Raw genomic sequence first — 15,242 nt, forward strand, 5'->3', positions numbered from 1 at the left:
TAACTAGCGTTTCTTTTATGGAACCATGATCATTTTATTTAGAGTTAATTGGGGACAGATCCTCTATATTGTTGCCTAATTGCGAAGACCCATGTAGTTCTGCTGTTGTAGATAAACCCCTTGAGAAAAATTTTCTCTAACACTTTTACCTTGAGTAGGACGTCTTTTTGTCAAGAAATAGTTTTCTCTTTCTATGAAATTGAGAAGTCAAAAAAAAATTCACTCAAAGGGTGATTTGTAAAATAGAACTACAAGGGATTTATATGCAATCCGGAGATAAAACTACTTGGGATCTATTTGCAATTAACCCATTTATTCAACGGTTCTGTTGACACATACCCCCTTTAGATCATATGTGTTTTAAGTTTTGTCTCTCAAATCATTATGATTAGCTGTTTTCCCCCTAAAATTGTAGTCACTCCTCAAATTTACCCTTCATCATAACAGTTAGAAATAAAATTAGAATATCCCATTAAGATGCTTAGAATTTTTTTAGAAATAACTAGAAATAAACTTAATCAAGTTATAGGAACAAGTATATGTAATATTATGATGGCCTAGCACCAAAAGAAAATATTATTATGATGGTCTCTTTTTCTCAATTATGCGTCATGCATTTGTCTCCAATTTAATTACCATTGTAAAATTCTGGCAGCATCAATGAAGATCGTACGATTATCTTGTGTTGATAAAACAGAACCAATACAACTTATACAATCGTAACGCTCCTGATACGTGGAAAACGAATCTAACTAAGCTCGGGCTGTTTTTAAACGCAGCCCAACTCGGTTGGGCCGGAGTCGTTGTCCTCTTTGTGGGCTACGCAACCTTGATAGACGGTTGTGGGTCAGCCTTGACGGGGTCACTTGGGCTTAAGACTGGCTGGTGTTGACTTGGCTCATGTCGGCTCATGGTATACACCAAAGACCATTAACATAATTGGTAAGGGCACATATGTTTACATATTACAACAAGGAGAAATAGTCTCTATTATAAATATCTGAGATAGACCTGTTTAAATATTCACTAAATACAATGGTATCGAAAATGTATATAAAGCTTAATCTTGAATAAACTACAGACACATTAATGAAAGCAATTCTCCAATGCTAGCTTACTGTTCCTCAGCCTGCTTCGTCGAAGAACGATGATCTGGAATTGTCATTCATTCTCGTCAATTAATTGTGACACGCTTTAAAAAACCCAGGTGCCTTTTTTGTTGATAAAAACTTGACGTGAAAGTTTCATACATCGATCATAGCATATATATTAAGATGGTGTCTTGAGGTTTCAATCACAATATTATCCTCTACTTATTTATGTGCATTTTCTCAATCATTTTCCCATGAGCAGATGAGATTCCATCGAACCGAGCCATGCTTTTGCAAGCAAAATATGCATTTAAGGGGTTGCCTTGGTTTTGTGCTCTTCCAACATTATCAGAATACATGGTTGAAAGAGGATGGACAAAATGCTATTCAAGTATCAGTGAAGTTGGTTGGCCAATGCATTTTGCTTATTTGATGATATATCTAGCAATTTGCGAGTTTGCGATATATTGGGTACACAGAGAGCTGCATGATATAAAGCCACTATACAAGCATCTTCATGCAACACACCATATCTATAATAAGCAAAATACACTTTCACCATTTGCAGGTAAGATTTTCCTTTTTGTCTCAAACTGATACTGAGCACTGCCTTTTAGTTAACGATGCAATTAATTACAATAGTCTGTATTCTTCAGTTAAAGTGTCTCCACATTATATTCCGACTTCACCATGCTTTTGAAACCAATGATCCACCTTTCAAATCCCCAACTCCGTTTATGATAATACTCTAATAATGATATGTGATAATTTACATTACAATGTTATGAGTGCGTAAACACTGTAATACCAACTTCCGTGCAAAAAGTTTTGTTATGAGTACTTTTTTTATTTTTATTTTCAGGTTTAGCAAATGAGCCCTTGGATGGACTTCTGAGTGCCTCTCCTCATGTCATGTGTTTGTTCCTCATCCCAACCCATTTCGTGACCCACGTCGCGCTCATCTTCATCGAGACACTTTGGACGACAAATATTCATGACTGCATCCATGGCGATATATGGCCTATCATGGGTGCCGGTTACCATACTATTCATCATACAACGTATCGCCACAACTATGGGCATTTTACTATACTGATGGATTGGATGTTTGGAACTCTTCGTTATCCTGAGGAGGAGGCCAATAAAGCGAGGTGACTGTGTTTTGTGGAAAAAAAAAAACTTGAACCTGCTGTATTGTTACTGAGTGATCCATGAAAACTATGTATGTATAGGAAGGAACTCATTAATTGGATAATAAGCAGTTAAAGAGTACTACAAACGGACTGTAAACTGAGTATTCCTCAGAATCTAGTGTTGTTATAACGATGAATCTGTGATCATATTATAAGTCTGTTTGATGTTTCGTTTGGTGATGCCAAATATCATTGCAGCCGATGATCGGTGTTCTCTGAGCTTCTGAATTAGTAATGTCGGATGTATGCGGCCTTACCTCTCGCATGCACTCCCGCATGCATTGATACTGTTTCCGAGACTCGCACCCCAGCCTTACCTACCTACCTTCAATGCTGTTTCCGAGACTCGCACCCCAGCCTTACCTCCCTACCGCATGCAATGATAATGTTCCCAAGACTCGCGCACCCCAGCCTTACCCCCCGCACGCATTGATTCTGCATCCGAGACTCGCACCCCTCACCCGCTCACAGGACAACAAACCTTACCATTATGCCAAGGCTAATCATAATTTCTTCTTTTTTTTTTTTGGTCTTTTATTGATAGAAAATCATTTACACAAGCACATGATCACAACACCCTGCATGCTTTGGAGATGCATTTACATTTCTATTAACAATACCTTGTGATGATATACTTAAAACCACTGACTAAAGAATTTTGATGAAACTTCAAAATATAGTACCTTTTTTCCTGAGAAAATTGCGAGATAAAGGTCCATTTGGCTTTTTCCTTAAGTGCTATCAGAAACAAGTGGGGATACGTAAGTGCAAAGTAGGAGAAACTATATATAAGGAATTTAAATGCAACTCAGCCCATAACAAATTAGAGCGTTGCACATGGCCCTTTAATTTAGGCAGCAATTGAAGTTGGCAATTTTGCAAAAAAGCCCACCCCAGAACTTCGAATTAAAGATCCACTCAATAAGATTTACAGCCATAAACATCACCAAGCTAGCACACACACAATTCACCAGTTCGAAGGGAAATTTTGTTAAAAAAAAGTATAAATCAAGAAAAAGGGAATAGCACAAATCTTATAACCCCATTCTAATCAGCATCCAGTTAAGAAACAACAAATATCTGTGTCAGCTTCAAGTTTTGTTTCTGTCAACAGGCACTAGGACATTTAGGTATGTTCCTTTCTTTCTGCTAGGGTGGCAAAACACGACGTAGAAATCTCTGAATCATCTCATAACTGGTGAAAGTGATGACAGCTGCAGGTGTGGTTCTCAAAAGATTTGTGGCGCATCCACGGTAAAAGCCAGGGATTCCTTCTTTCTGGAAAACCTGCATAGTGCAGTCAATAACACCCTTGTAATGTTTCACGCTATCACGAGCTTGGCCTTGCTCTTGGAGCCTCGACCTCACAACCTGATATGATTAAATGATGTTATATTTTGAACATGAAGAAGTTCCCTCCAATCCAAGAAATAAGCGGTAATTGCACATAGGCTCGTGTAGTATCGTTGTTTTGCACTTACTACCTCTATAGTTTCATTGTTGCAGATCGACCCCTGAGATAGTTTTTGACATTTTTAACTCTTGGTAAATTTTGGCAGATTTTGCCCCTGGGTGAAATTAGTTAGTCTATTTAAGGGTAAAAGAGTGAAAAAAATTAACCTACGGGACTATCTGCAACAATGAAACTACTTGGGTAGTAAGTTCAAAACATTGATACTAAACTATGTGCAATTAACTCAAGAAATAAATTATGTGGGAAATGCAAGTATTCTCTTTTCTATACCGGAATAAACCATCCAATTTTGTCCCCTACTTCCTGTTGTAATTTAAGGTGGAGTACAGGAGCATTTACAGTTGCATGCATTCCATAACTAGAAACTGATAATAAGCAGGAATAAAAATGGAAAGAGAAACTAGGAACAACTTTATCTCGTTTTTTTACTAAATAAACAGAATAGTTTTATCCAGATTGGTTAATGAAAGAAAACGAGAGCACAAATAGAGAGGGGGAAATTAGCTAATAATAGAAGTTGTAACTGAATTTAGCCAGTAAAAGCAAAGGAATAAAAAATATGTCTTAATCTGTAACAATCAAGACACAATAATTTATTTTTACTTTAGTTTTTTGGATGTTTCCAAATTTTGAAGTTATTCTTCATTTATTTTCAAGCATTGAACAAAAAAGCTGCATAACATTTAATAAAAGTAAAAGAAGGGGAAGAAGGAAAGACCTTTGACTCAAATGTTCCAGGGAATAAAAAGAGAAAAAAGGACACAAATAAAAAAACTAAAAACACTAAAAAAGGCAGGAATAATGGAAGAAAATAGAGGTAAAGTTAGTAACATATTATAGGGCTTTTGAATATACATTTTCCTATTAATGATTACAGTAACAGTCAGAGGAAAAGTACTCTCACACGGCGTCTTTGAAAGCAACATGATGAATAGAATAACAAAACTGAAACCTCTATTTTCCTCCTTTGTTTCTCTGCCTTTTCTTTCCCTTTCACCCTCTTTAAATACCAGTTTTCATTTATGAATGAAGGATTCAAAGACAAGGAAAAATTAGTTCTCCTTGCTGTTCGCTGTGAGAGAAGGGAAAAATCTAACAGAGAACACTTGAGAAAATAGATCATACTCTGTTACTGCAATTTCTTGTTTTAGTTTCCAACTTTCCCTATGCAACCAAAAATAACCTCGGTAAAGTATCCTCAGATATCTAGAGAGATTTTGCATAGAATTCTTTTAACAATGAGAATAAGGAACAAAACCTGATACCTCATGAGGATAGGTCATAGTTGAGGCAAGTAGTTTTGATAGTGAAGAAGCAATAGCTACATTTCCAGGACTCAGCTTATCCACAGTTGTATTAGCTGGTATTACATGGAATGGCTCAGAAAGATCAGCATTATTATGATAAAACGAAAGAAGAAACACTATGTATAGATCTCAAGCTTTAAAAAAACAGAAAGCAAATAGATTTTGTTACCCCTTTTTGCCAAGTAAGCCTTGATCTTTTCATATGCTGGAAACTGAATAGCAACATGGCTAACTCCAGCTAAAGCAGGAAGAAGGCCACTACCCATGTCAAGATGCAAGCATATAAAGAAAATAATCAAGATGCAAGCATATAAAGAAAATAATCACTGAAGGGCTGAAAGGAGGAAAAACATGATTATGACAGAAAAGCAACTGTACCTGTATAGCCCTCGGATGCCTTCTTCATGGTAAATCCTTGTCAGTGCAGAAAAGATGCTAGTGTATGGTATCACTCCAGGCCTCATCCCTTGTGTCTATACATAAATTGACAGATTTGTTATATCAGAAAAGGAAAGCATCTTGCAGGGTTTTATAACATAACTTTAAGGACTTAAAATTGCTGGTGAGGTGAATGAATTATAAATATGGTAGAACTGTAGAAGACACTGTAACAGTTATATTGAGTTGAATATGATTATTTTTTATTTTACTTGATCAGATCTACAACCCATTGATAGAGTAACTACTGTAACTGACCGAACAACTGGCTTGGAGCAATTACACTTGAGGCCAGGGTGATGACATACGGTTTTATCAATAATTGACAAACTTCTTAAGCATTTAACATATGGCTAATGCAGAACCATAAAGCTATCCTGAGGTACTATAAGCAGCTAATTATGAAAAAGATAAAAGTATCTGGAACAGTGTGTAAACTGTATTAATTATTCAATGTTTAGGGAATCTAAATGACAAGAACGATTTTATCTAGAAGCATAATTCATCAAGTTGTGGCTAATAATGTATGCCAAACTAACCTTAATTCTTAATACTTCTAATGTGGGACTTTTGGATCTCCCAAAGTTTACCCCGATTTTTTATTTTGATACCCCGAAATTTTTCCCCCAAACAAAATCACAAAGGTCAACAAAATTTAATTTTTCTACCCCATTGATAATCAAGGAAGACTACAAAAAGCAATTTGTTCATGCCGACTCTTGTAGCTTAGTTTGTGATCTTAGGAAATAAACAACCAGTTGCTAGCAAAAATTTCCGTTGTCTTAAATCTCTTCATAATAATCCTCTAAAGCATTATGATGATAGGTTTCCCAATTTGCCAAAATTATTCTTTGTAGTCTCCATTGATTATATCACTAGCCCCAATTGCTCTTTGTAGTCTCCTTCAATTATATCAAGTAATGTGGGTACCAAAGTTAAAAATTTAGTTGAACTTTCTGGTATTTTTTGGGGAAAAAACTTTGGCTTATCATAGTTAAATATGGTAAAGTTTGGAGTATTTAAGTGCAAGAAACCTATTAATTAAGAAAAACCTTTGGACTTATGGATGGAAAACAAAATATGTGTATATATATGGGAAGTCCATGTTTGTTTAGATATATTCTCATATCATGCTGCATTGCAGCTATGTTTCCATGCCACACTTTTAAACTAATTTCCATTTCGTGCATCTGTCTCCTGAGTCCTTGCCCATGCCTCTTAAATGCCAAATTTATTCAAGCCTCAGCTGATTGGGAATCACCTTGTCTCCTCATATTGTGGTTATTGTAATTCCTATTTTGCAATATATGTCACAAATGTCGATATAGAGCAATTAGATCCATAGCACAACTATCCAGATGTTGAATCTGCAATATGATTACAATCTCTCTTTTTCCCAAAATAACTAACTGCATTACTGCAGGAAAACAAACTGTCAAAATAGATATTGGTTAACTAGGGAAGATGCAGATACTGATCAAGGTCTTAAATATCGGCCGATAATCCGATATTCTCCCCGAGTTATTGGTTTTGGAAGCTTTCCGGTAAGAGAAGTTGGAATTTAAACCGGTTATTGTTTTTTGGGGTTTATCAGCAATAATGTGGTGATAAAGATGATTATTGGCCGACATTAGTGGCTCTAAAAATCGGAATTATCGGGCCACACTTATGGGTTGTGATTTTGGGTAATGAGCAGTTTTTGAGTGAACTTGAAACCCGACCCGATTCGTCCTTTACAATAAATCTTAAACCCGATTTTGTCACCAAAATACTCCGTTCTCTCTCCCCTCATTTGTGCTGCTGTGCCCACTGCCCTAATCTTCGTTCCTCTTTGGACTCCGTCGACATTGACGCTCGCCTCCGCCGACTTCGACGCTCACCTCCGCTCCTATTTGGACTCCACTGACCTCAACGCTATCGACTTTAACCTCAACGTTATCGACTTCGACCATTCGACACTGTTCTCTCATCGACGTCAACTTCATCAACTTGACGACTTCAATCGACGCTGAGCTCTCTCCATCGACACCATCATCAATTGATCGACTCGACAACGTTGACCGACACTGAGCTCTCCATCGATGTCGAGCTCTCTCCATCGACGCCATCATCAATTGTGACTTCGATAGTTCGACTTGGACTCCCCATCAACGCCACGCCCTCAACACAACTTCTGAAGTTCTAGCAACAGGTGATATTCACTATTTAGTTGGATTTTTCTCTGGTTATTTAGTGAAGGTTGAGAGAATGAAAGAGGGGAGTATGGTTAGATTACAATTTGGGGTATTATATTATTAGTGAAGGTTGAGAGAATGAAAGAGGGGAGTATGGTTAGATTACAATTTGGGGTATTATATTATATATGTACATCATACGGTATATCACAAAGAGGGGAGTATGGTTAGATTACAATTTGGGGTATTATATTATATATGTACATCATACGGTATATCACCCCGATAAATTCTACTTATCTCTGATATATCCCCGATTTTCGCTATCTGATAAGAATTTTGGTCGTCTGATAAATCCCCGATAACCAATATTTAAAACCTTGATACTTATTAACCAAACAAGATAAATACTCTAAATCTTGAAGTAAGACAGGTAGCTATTAAAGCATACTTGGAGTCTGGTCTTAACAACCCACAAGGGGTTGGTTGTAATAGCCGTTGCAGCTCCTGCACCTGAGGCAGCAATCATGTTTGCACCAATTGAGAGTTGATTATTTCCATCAGCTGCATGTAAACAAATCAAACGTAATTTACAAACTTTCCATATGGCACCTATAATGTATATTTGTCATGATTAGTGAATTACTTCATTCATTAAGTTGTCATCCCTTGAACCAAAGTAAGATAATTAATGTATAAATGTACTCAGAGATCTCATGTAATTCTAAGATATACATGGAATTGAAGAAAAAATTCCATAGGATGTGGGGCTGGAAATGCTTTATGTTTCAGAAATGAGAATGAACGTTGAGAATGAAAGACAGATGAATGCTATACTTTAAGAAATAGGATAAACAATTATTGCACGCACAAGAAGTTAAAGTCGCTTTTCCTTTATAAGAAAGGAAGAATTAATATATATGGTCTGGACATATGATTTGCGCATTTTGAAATGAGATGATCATAGTCAATGTAGAGAGGTCTTGGCTGGACTCAACAAATGGGTAGAGGCAACTAGAAGCTATAATAACAGGTAGTTTCACCCATAAAAAGATCCTTAACAAATCTAAATGGAAGAAAAGAATTCATGCAGGTGATAAAAAGCTTATTGTTATTGTTATTACTTCAGAATGAAGCATTATTAGATGTGTCATCGCAGAAAATGATGCCATCAAAAATATTGACAGAAGAGCATTTTGTGAAAATGACCATGCGAATGAAGAACTCCTTTCAGCTTATCATAAACTGTGAAGTAAACCTGCAAACAAAATGACAACATTAAAGAATATCATTACTCATATAAAAAAAGGTTAACAGACCGTGGTAAGAATTTAATCAACTCAATAATAGTAACAGTACTAGAGTGAACAAACAAGCCCATTATCTTTCTCAGTCTTTGTATTATCACCCTACTGTAATAATCTTTCATGGAGTTCTGTCTCCCAGTTCTTTCAGTATTCATGTTTGCAATTGTTATACATGATGGGGTAAAGAATATCTGATTGGTCATCAGCAATATGACTGAATAGTAAGTGGTTTAAATTAAGTTGACAATCCCAAGACTTATGAAGTGAAACTAAAGCAACAGATTAGTTTGCAAGATAAAAAAAAGAACTTACGGCCCAGTTTGGAATTAATGCCAAGATTGTCGGAGAAAGACCTCGATACATTCCTCGAATGCCTTCATTTTTTATTAATTGTTGTAGGCTTGAAATAATGAAGCTTCCTGGCTTGATGTTAAAAAGAAGAAAGAGAATTTAGAATCTTTTGCATTAAAAAGTCATTTCATGATAAAATGTAAAAAAAACTGAACTGCATTTGCCATACTAACGTCTGAAGCTGGATAGTAATGCAGCAAAATTAGTAACATGATATGAGGAGATTTACAAATGAATGCTAAAGAAATGAATTTACTGAACATAGCAGCTATACTAGTGATAATTGTGAACAGTGGCCACTCAAAAGCAAGTCCAGTGTGTTCTAGAACAGTAGAGTGGACTAGAGTATACACAGGCAAAAAAGCTTCTTTGCTAATACGTGTAAGTTTTAACTGGGACACCTAATATTTTGGTGATGGTAAACCAAGTCAATTAGTGAGTAATTTTTCTTTAGCTTACTTGTCGTCAGGAAGGATTGGGCAAGAAACCTTTGCTGACAGTTGTACAGACTACAGACTAATTAATTTCCCAGTCAACACAGAGGAAGGGCAGCAAACTACAAGCTAATCAATCTATATTGGAACTCCAAACCAAAATCCAAGAGCATTGGAACAAATATCACCAGTTTAGAATTTATTTATTTATTTATTTGATATTACGTGAAATAGATGATGGATTCTCTTAGGATTTGCATTTTTCCCATTCCTTGATCTAATTTTTTATAATTTTATCTCTAGGAATGATTCTCTAGTCATATTCATTTTATTACATTTCATCAGAACTTTACATAATTTTATTACCTGGAACCAAATCCAATCATTGTTTGTTCCAATATGAGTGGGTTCTCCTAGTCTAACTGGGTGCCACCTATCTAACTGGGTTCTTCCACTCCAACTAAAATTCTTCCACTTGTTTTGCACTTCTTGCACAAGCATTGACCACAACTCTATTTTTCATCATGTAAACTTCTTCCATTGTTGTAATAAACCTTGACATTGTCTACCATAATTTTTGAGCAAATTTATCCTGAGACAATTTAGATAGACTATAAGGGTGTGTTCGGCGAAAACCATCCTTGACCTGGTTAAGTCCTTCACCAAGTTAGGATTGGTCCAGGGAGGGAGATGATCCACTTGTAACCTGGGTAGGGAGGGGGAACGAACTAAAAGAAAATGGGCCATTTCTGATCCACTTTTTACCAAACACAAGTTCAACTCCTTAAACATGGTAGGATCCACTACCTGTAGAATTAGTATAGATCAGGTTCCAGGCTCAGGATTCAGGTTGTCAGGGTGGCGGTCGACCGGCCCGGTCGACCGCGTTCGCGCGATGGATCGCGGTCGACCGTGCCGGTCGACCGCCGAAGCGGGTTGAGTCTGGGTCTGTTTTCCAGACCCGTTTCGTTTGGGTTTCCTATAAATACCCAAAGGGGTGTTTCTAGGGTTTGGAGGCTGAAGTTTTGAGATCTGAAGGGAGAGTTTTATTGGGCTTCTATTGTTGGAGCAATTGGTGAGATCAAGAGTGAGTTGTTGTGGGTTTTTTGGTGAGAGATTTGTAACCCTAGTTGTATCCTCTTGTTTCTAATAGTGAAAACTCCCCTCTCCTTGCCCCGTGGACGTAGGCATCTTGCTGAACCACGTAAAACTGGTGTTAGTGATTGTTTGTGCTTGTTGGTGTGTTGGTTTATCTTTTCTTGGCGATTGGTTTGGATTCTCGAGGCACAACACTACCCTCATTAAGGAGTTGCCTCCCTCATTTAAATACAAACTCATCTATGGATTAAATTCTCAACACATGTTTGTCTTAACCCCTTACCGAGGTGAACACACGCATTAACGATACATGACATATTTGGACTTTAGATATACACTCATAACCTCTCCCTTTTAACTATCGTGCGTTGTTCAGTCCAACAACTACATTTTGCGGTACTGGGGAGAGGGAGAGGCTGCTCTTTCAATAGAGGTGCTGCTCTCATATAACACATGAGTGGGTTTTCATTAAAGATACCTCTTTTTTTTATAGTGAAAACAAGATGGCTCATTCACATCTTGAATACTCATTTCAGAAATTATTTAAAATCAAACTTCATTTCAACCTCAAGAGTTGAAAGGTGTCACAACAATAGAAGCTGAAACTAGTTGTAAGCACGTTTACGATTCCAACTACTCCAGACCAAACACACCATCTCCTTTCTTAGTTTTGAATTTGCTATCATAATCCCCTTCCTTAGGGTTTAACGGTTACCATTCATCAAATTCCATTCCTGAGCTACACCAACGCAATCATAAACAATTCAATTCAAATAAATAACAGTGATCAAAAGCATTATACCTCGATTGGCCGAGGGCGGCAAATTGGGCAGTCCGTGGACCTGTAGCCTGGTCTTGATCACATCCAGAGGGCAAACAAAGGTTGCAGCTATAATCCCTGTAGAACCCAAAACAGAATCAATCAACCAATTCCATCTCGAAATCAAAACCCTAATAATAATAAGGGAAGTTAAAAGGATCACCTGCGGAGGCGCCGGCGCAAGCATTGCAGGCGAGATCCCGCGCGCTAGGGCCGTGGGAATCCTCCGACATGGCGAGATCTCTGATCGATTTCTAGCGATGAATTACTTCCATGGGGATTTGTAATTAATTGGAGGTGCAAGGAACCACTGTTCGTTACGATGCGGAATTTCTCGCTAGGTCCAGAGAGCGGACGGTTAAAATTTTGGGTAAACTTTAACAATAAACCCAGAAACTTTGGGGGAGTTCGTCGCAAAACTTCCCCAACACTTTTGTTTCTTCCGCTAAACCCTTGACTTTTTTGGGTATCTCACACAATCCCCAAAGCTATCAACCTTTCTCAAGGAGCACACCCTACTTGTAAATGGCTGAGTAAATAAAATGTGTTTGAGAGAGGAAATCTTAATTTTATTATTTACCATTTACAAACATATTTTAGTTATTCGTTATTTATTTATAGGTAGGGGTCCGTTGAGGGGTTTGTGTGAGACACCCAAAAGTTTTGGATGATTACTGAAATAAACAAATGTGGGTGGTTTTGTGGGAAATACACTGTACTTCAGTGTATGATGAAATTAGCATTTATAATTCGCCCGAGTCGTAAAAATAAAACCAACTATGTTATCTTAATCGTACCATAGTAAACTATTATTATTTAGTAAATATTTTAAATCATTAATATACTAATATTAGTACTTATAATATTATTAACATACATTTAATAGTTATTTAATTTTTTTTATTATACTATTAAACAATTATTTAGTAGTATTAAGTAACACTATTGATATAATTAAACCATTTAAATTATTAAACATTTATGTCATGTACATTTTTTTATTACAATATCTATTAAATAATGGAAATAATTTTTAATATTATATGACATTATGTTGTAAAGAATATTACATTGTTCAATAATTAATATCATTTTAGTAATAAAAAATTGGATGGTATAAATTAAAAATACTATTATTTAGAAAAAAATAATTTATATAAAAATATTGGATCCTTGAAATATATGAGACATTTACTTTCCAACAAAAAGTGCATGACTCATAAATTGCAAAGATCCAATATTTTATTGCACTATGTTCATAATGTCCAATTTTTATGTCTAAGACAATATTATAATATTGTAAAGGGTAATAATTATTATAATATAAAAAATCCTATTTATAATATTATAAATAATTATAATTATGTACAATATTTTATTAAATAAATAATTTTACTATTTCATTACAATTAAAAATTATTTTATATTAAATTATAATATATTTATTAATTTTGTTATCATTATAAATTATTAGAATATTCTAGCGAGTGGCCAAATATTTTGAAGAAAAGAAGAGAAAAATATGTCTCATAAAGTTAAACGATTCAAATTTTTTATATAAATTAATTTTCTAAAATAAAAGTATTTTTAACTTATAAAATCCTAAATTTTATTACTAAGATGATATTAATATTAGACCCTAGAGGAGGGGTGATTAGGGTCTTATGCTAATCTAATCCGATTAAATGCCAATTAAAATTAATTAATAAGTTATCCAAGCAAGTATGAAATATAACAACTATATAAGCTAGAATAAGCAATATGAACAATGAGATATATCCTATATGATGAATATATATATGCAAGGATATATAAACTAACACAAGATGATAGATCCTATCAAGAGATATACAATATGATATATGTATATGCAAGGATATAAAACTAACACAAGAGTAAACAATATGAACTAGATAGTAGATCATATAAATAATGAGCTAATGATAATGGCTGATAATCATATTTTTATTACAATTTTATATCCTCATTATCTATTTTACATGAATAAATATACCATTAGTTTGCACATAAATGAATGGAAATATAAATAAATATTATTAAATGTAAAAACCTCTCAAAATCTCTCTTCTCTATTTTTGTAGCATTTTAGAAGCACATTGAAGCAAAAAGCCAATAGAACCGGACTGCTGGACTTGGTTGTAGAGGCTTGGAATTTCAAAAATCAAACGTGGACTTGGATGCAAATAGTTGAAATGAATTAGGCTTGTATGCAAAGAATTGAATCACATGGACCGGTGGGCTACAGAATTAATTGTGAGAATTAATGTGGACATGGGCTGGACATCCTTTGCAAATTCTTTTGGAAAATCACACAGAATTAATTGTGAGAATTAATGTGGACATGGGCTGGACATCCTTTGCAAATTCTTTTGGAAAATCACATGAAGACATGGGCTGGACATCCTTTTCACATGGGCTGGACATCCTTTGCAAATTCTTTTGGAAAATCACATGAAGACATGGGCTGGACATCCTTTTCCATTTCTTTTGGAAAATCACATGAAGACATGGGCTGGACTTTGAATGGGTCGAATTTGATTTAATTTGAAATTCTCAAATGAATTGCATATTTCTCAAATGAATGGCATTGATATGGGGCCGGCTACAGTTGAATGGAGAAAAGTTTGATGTGGGCCGGATTTTTTTTGGAATTAAAAATCTTTGTGAATTTGGAAATTATTAATGAGGGCCGGACTTTGTGGTTGCTACAGCCACTTGGATTTTCTCAAATGAATGAAATGAAGTTTCACTACATGGGCCGAAAACAAATGAATGAGATGTGGACCGGACTTGGCTTCTTGGACTTGGAAAATCAAATGTTTGAATGGGACTTATTGGCTTGAATGGGCCGGACTTGTTTGTTTGAAAATCAATTGGATCTTATGAATTAGACTTGATTTAATTGTGAAATTAAAGCTATGGGCCGGACTTGCAATGTTTATTTTTCTCCTTGAAAAATCAAATGAAGATTGGGCTAGAGAAGAACAAAAACCAAATTCAAAGGTGGAGATTGTTGTTTGAGGCTCAAGATAAATCCAATGGCTCATATTCATTGAAGATTACTATAAATAGGGGTAGAGAGTGAGGGGTTAGGGTGTGAAAATTTTGTAAACTCCTTTTGGAGAGGAGGGCTACTCTTAATTGAGAAGGCCTTCCAAAAATTGTAACTTTAGTTGCAATTAATAATAATAATTTTTTCTTCTTTAAATTTGTTCTTTCTCCTCTTGTTGAATGATGAGGATGGAGATGAAGAGCAATTTGAAGGTTTGCATTTCTTTTCTCTTTTATTTCTTTTTAGTAATTTCTTTATTATTGCTTATTAGTTAGATTTAAATTCATGCTTGTAGTGTAGATTTATTTTCTTGTCTTTTTATTTCTTTTTGCACTTTAATTTGTAGAGTAGATTTATTTTTCTTGCATTTAATTTCTGCAATTTATTTTGTAGTTTAGATTTTTATTTTCTTTGTAATTAGATTTATTTCTTGTTCATAGTTTAGATTTTTCTTTTCTTTTTATTTTTGTAATTAGTTCTTT

General features: G+C 35.2%; 1 protein-coding gene and 1 pseudogene across 1 annotated transcript; one reads left to right on the top strand and one right to left on the bottom strand.

The window, feature by feature from the left end:
- LOC109845998 overlaps positions 1-2,246 on the top strand; it is a 3,578-nt pseudogene extending 1,332 nt beyond the window's left edge.
- LOC109845042 (nicotinamide adenine dinucleotide transporter 2, mitochondrial-like) lies at positions 3,159-12,038 on the bottom strand. Its single transcript, XM_020414231.1, has 9 exons — positions 11,851-12,038; positions 11,670-11,765; positions 9,297-9,403; positions 8,887-8,935; positions 8,129-8,241; positions 5,444-5,538; positions 5,235-5,323; positions 5,024-5,118; positions 3,159-3,655 (listed from the first exon to the last, which is right to left on the bottom strand). Exons 1-9 carry the CDS (start codon positions 11,918-11,920, stop codon positions 3,434-3,436), a joined length of 936 nt encoding a protein of 311 aa, XP_020269820.1. The 5' UTR covers positions 11,921-12,038; the 3' UTR covers positions 3,159-3,433.

This window comes from Asparagus officinalis, chromosome 6 (assembly GCF_001876935.1).
Source record: "Asparagus officinalis chromosome 6, Aspof.V1, whole genome shotgun sequence".
Taxonomy (NCBI): domain Eukaryota; kingdom Viridiplantae; phylum Streptophyta; class Magnoliopsida; order Asparagales; family Asparagaceae; genus Asparagus; species Asparagus officinalis.

Bases quoted from the DNA above. Each gene is read 5' to 3' on its own strand.
- LOC109845042 (XM_020414231.1), bottom strand. From the start codon at position 11,920: ATGTCGGAGGATTCCCACGGCCCTAGCGCGCGGGATCTCGCCTGCAAT. The intron at 11,766-11,850 runs GTGATCCTTTTA...TGGGTTCTACAG, and splicing joins TTGCGCCGGCGCCTCCGCAG to GGATTATAGCTGCAACCTTT. The intron at 3,656-5,023 runs GTATCAGGTTTT...TAATCATATCAG, and splicing joins CTATGACCTATCCTCATGAG to GTTGTGAGGTCGAGGCTCCA.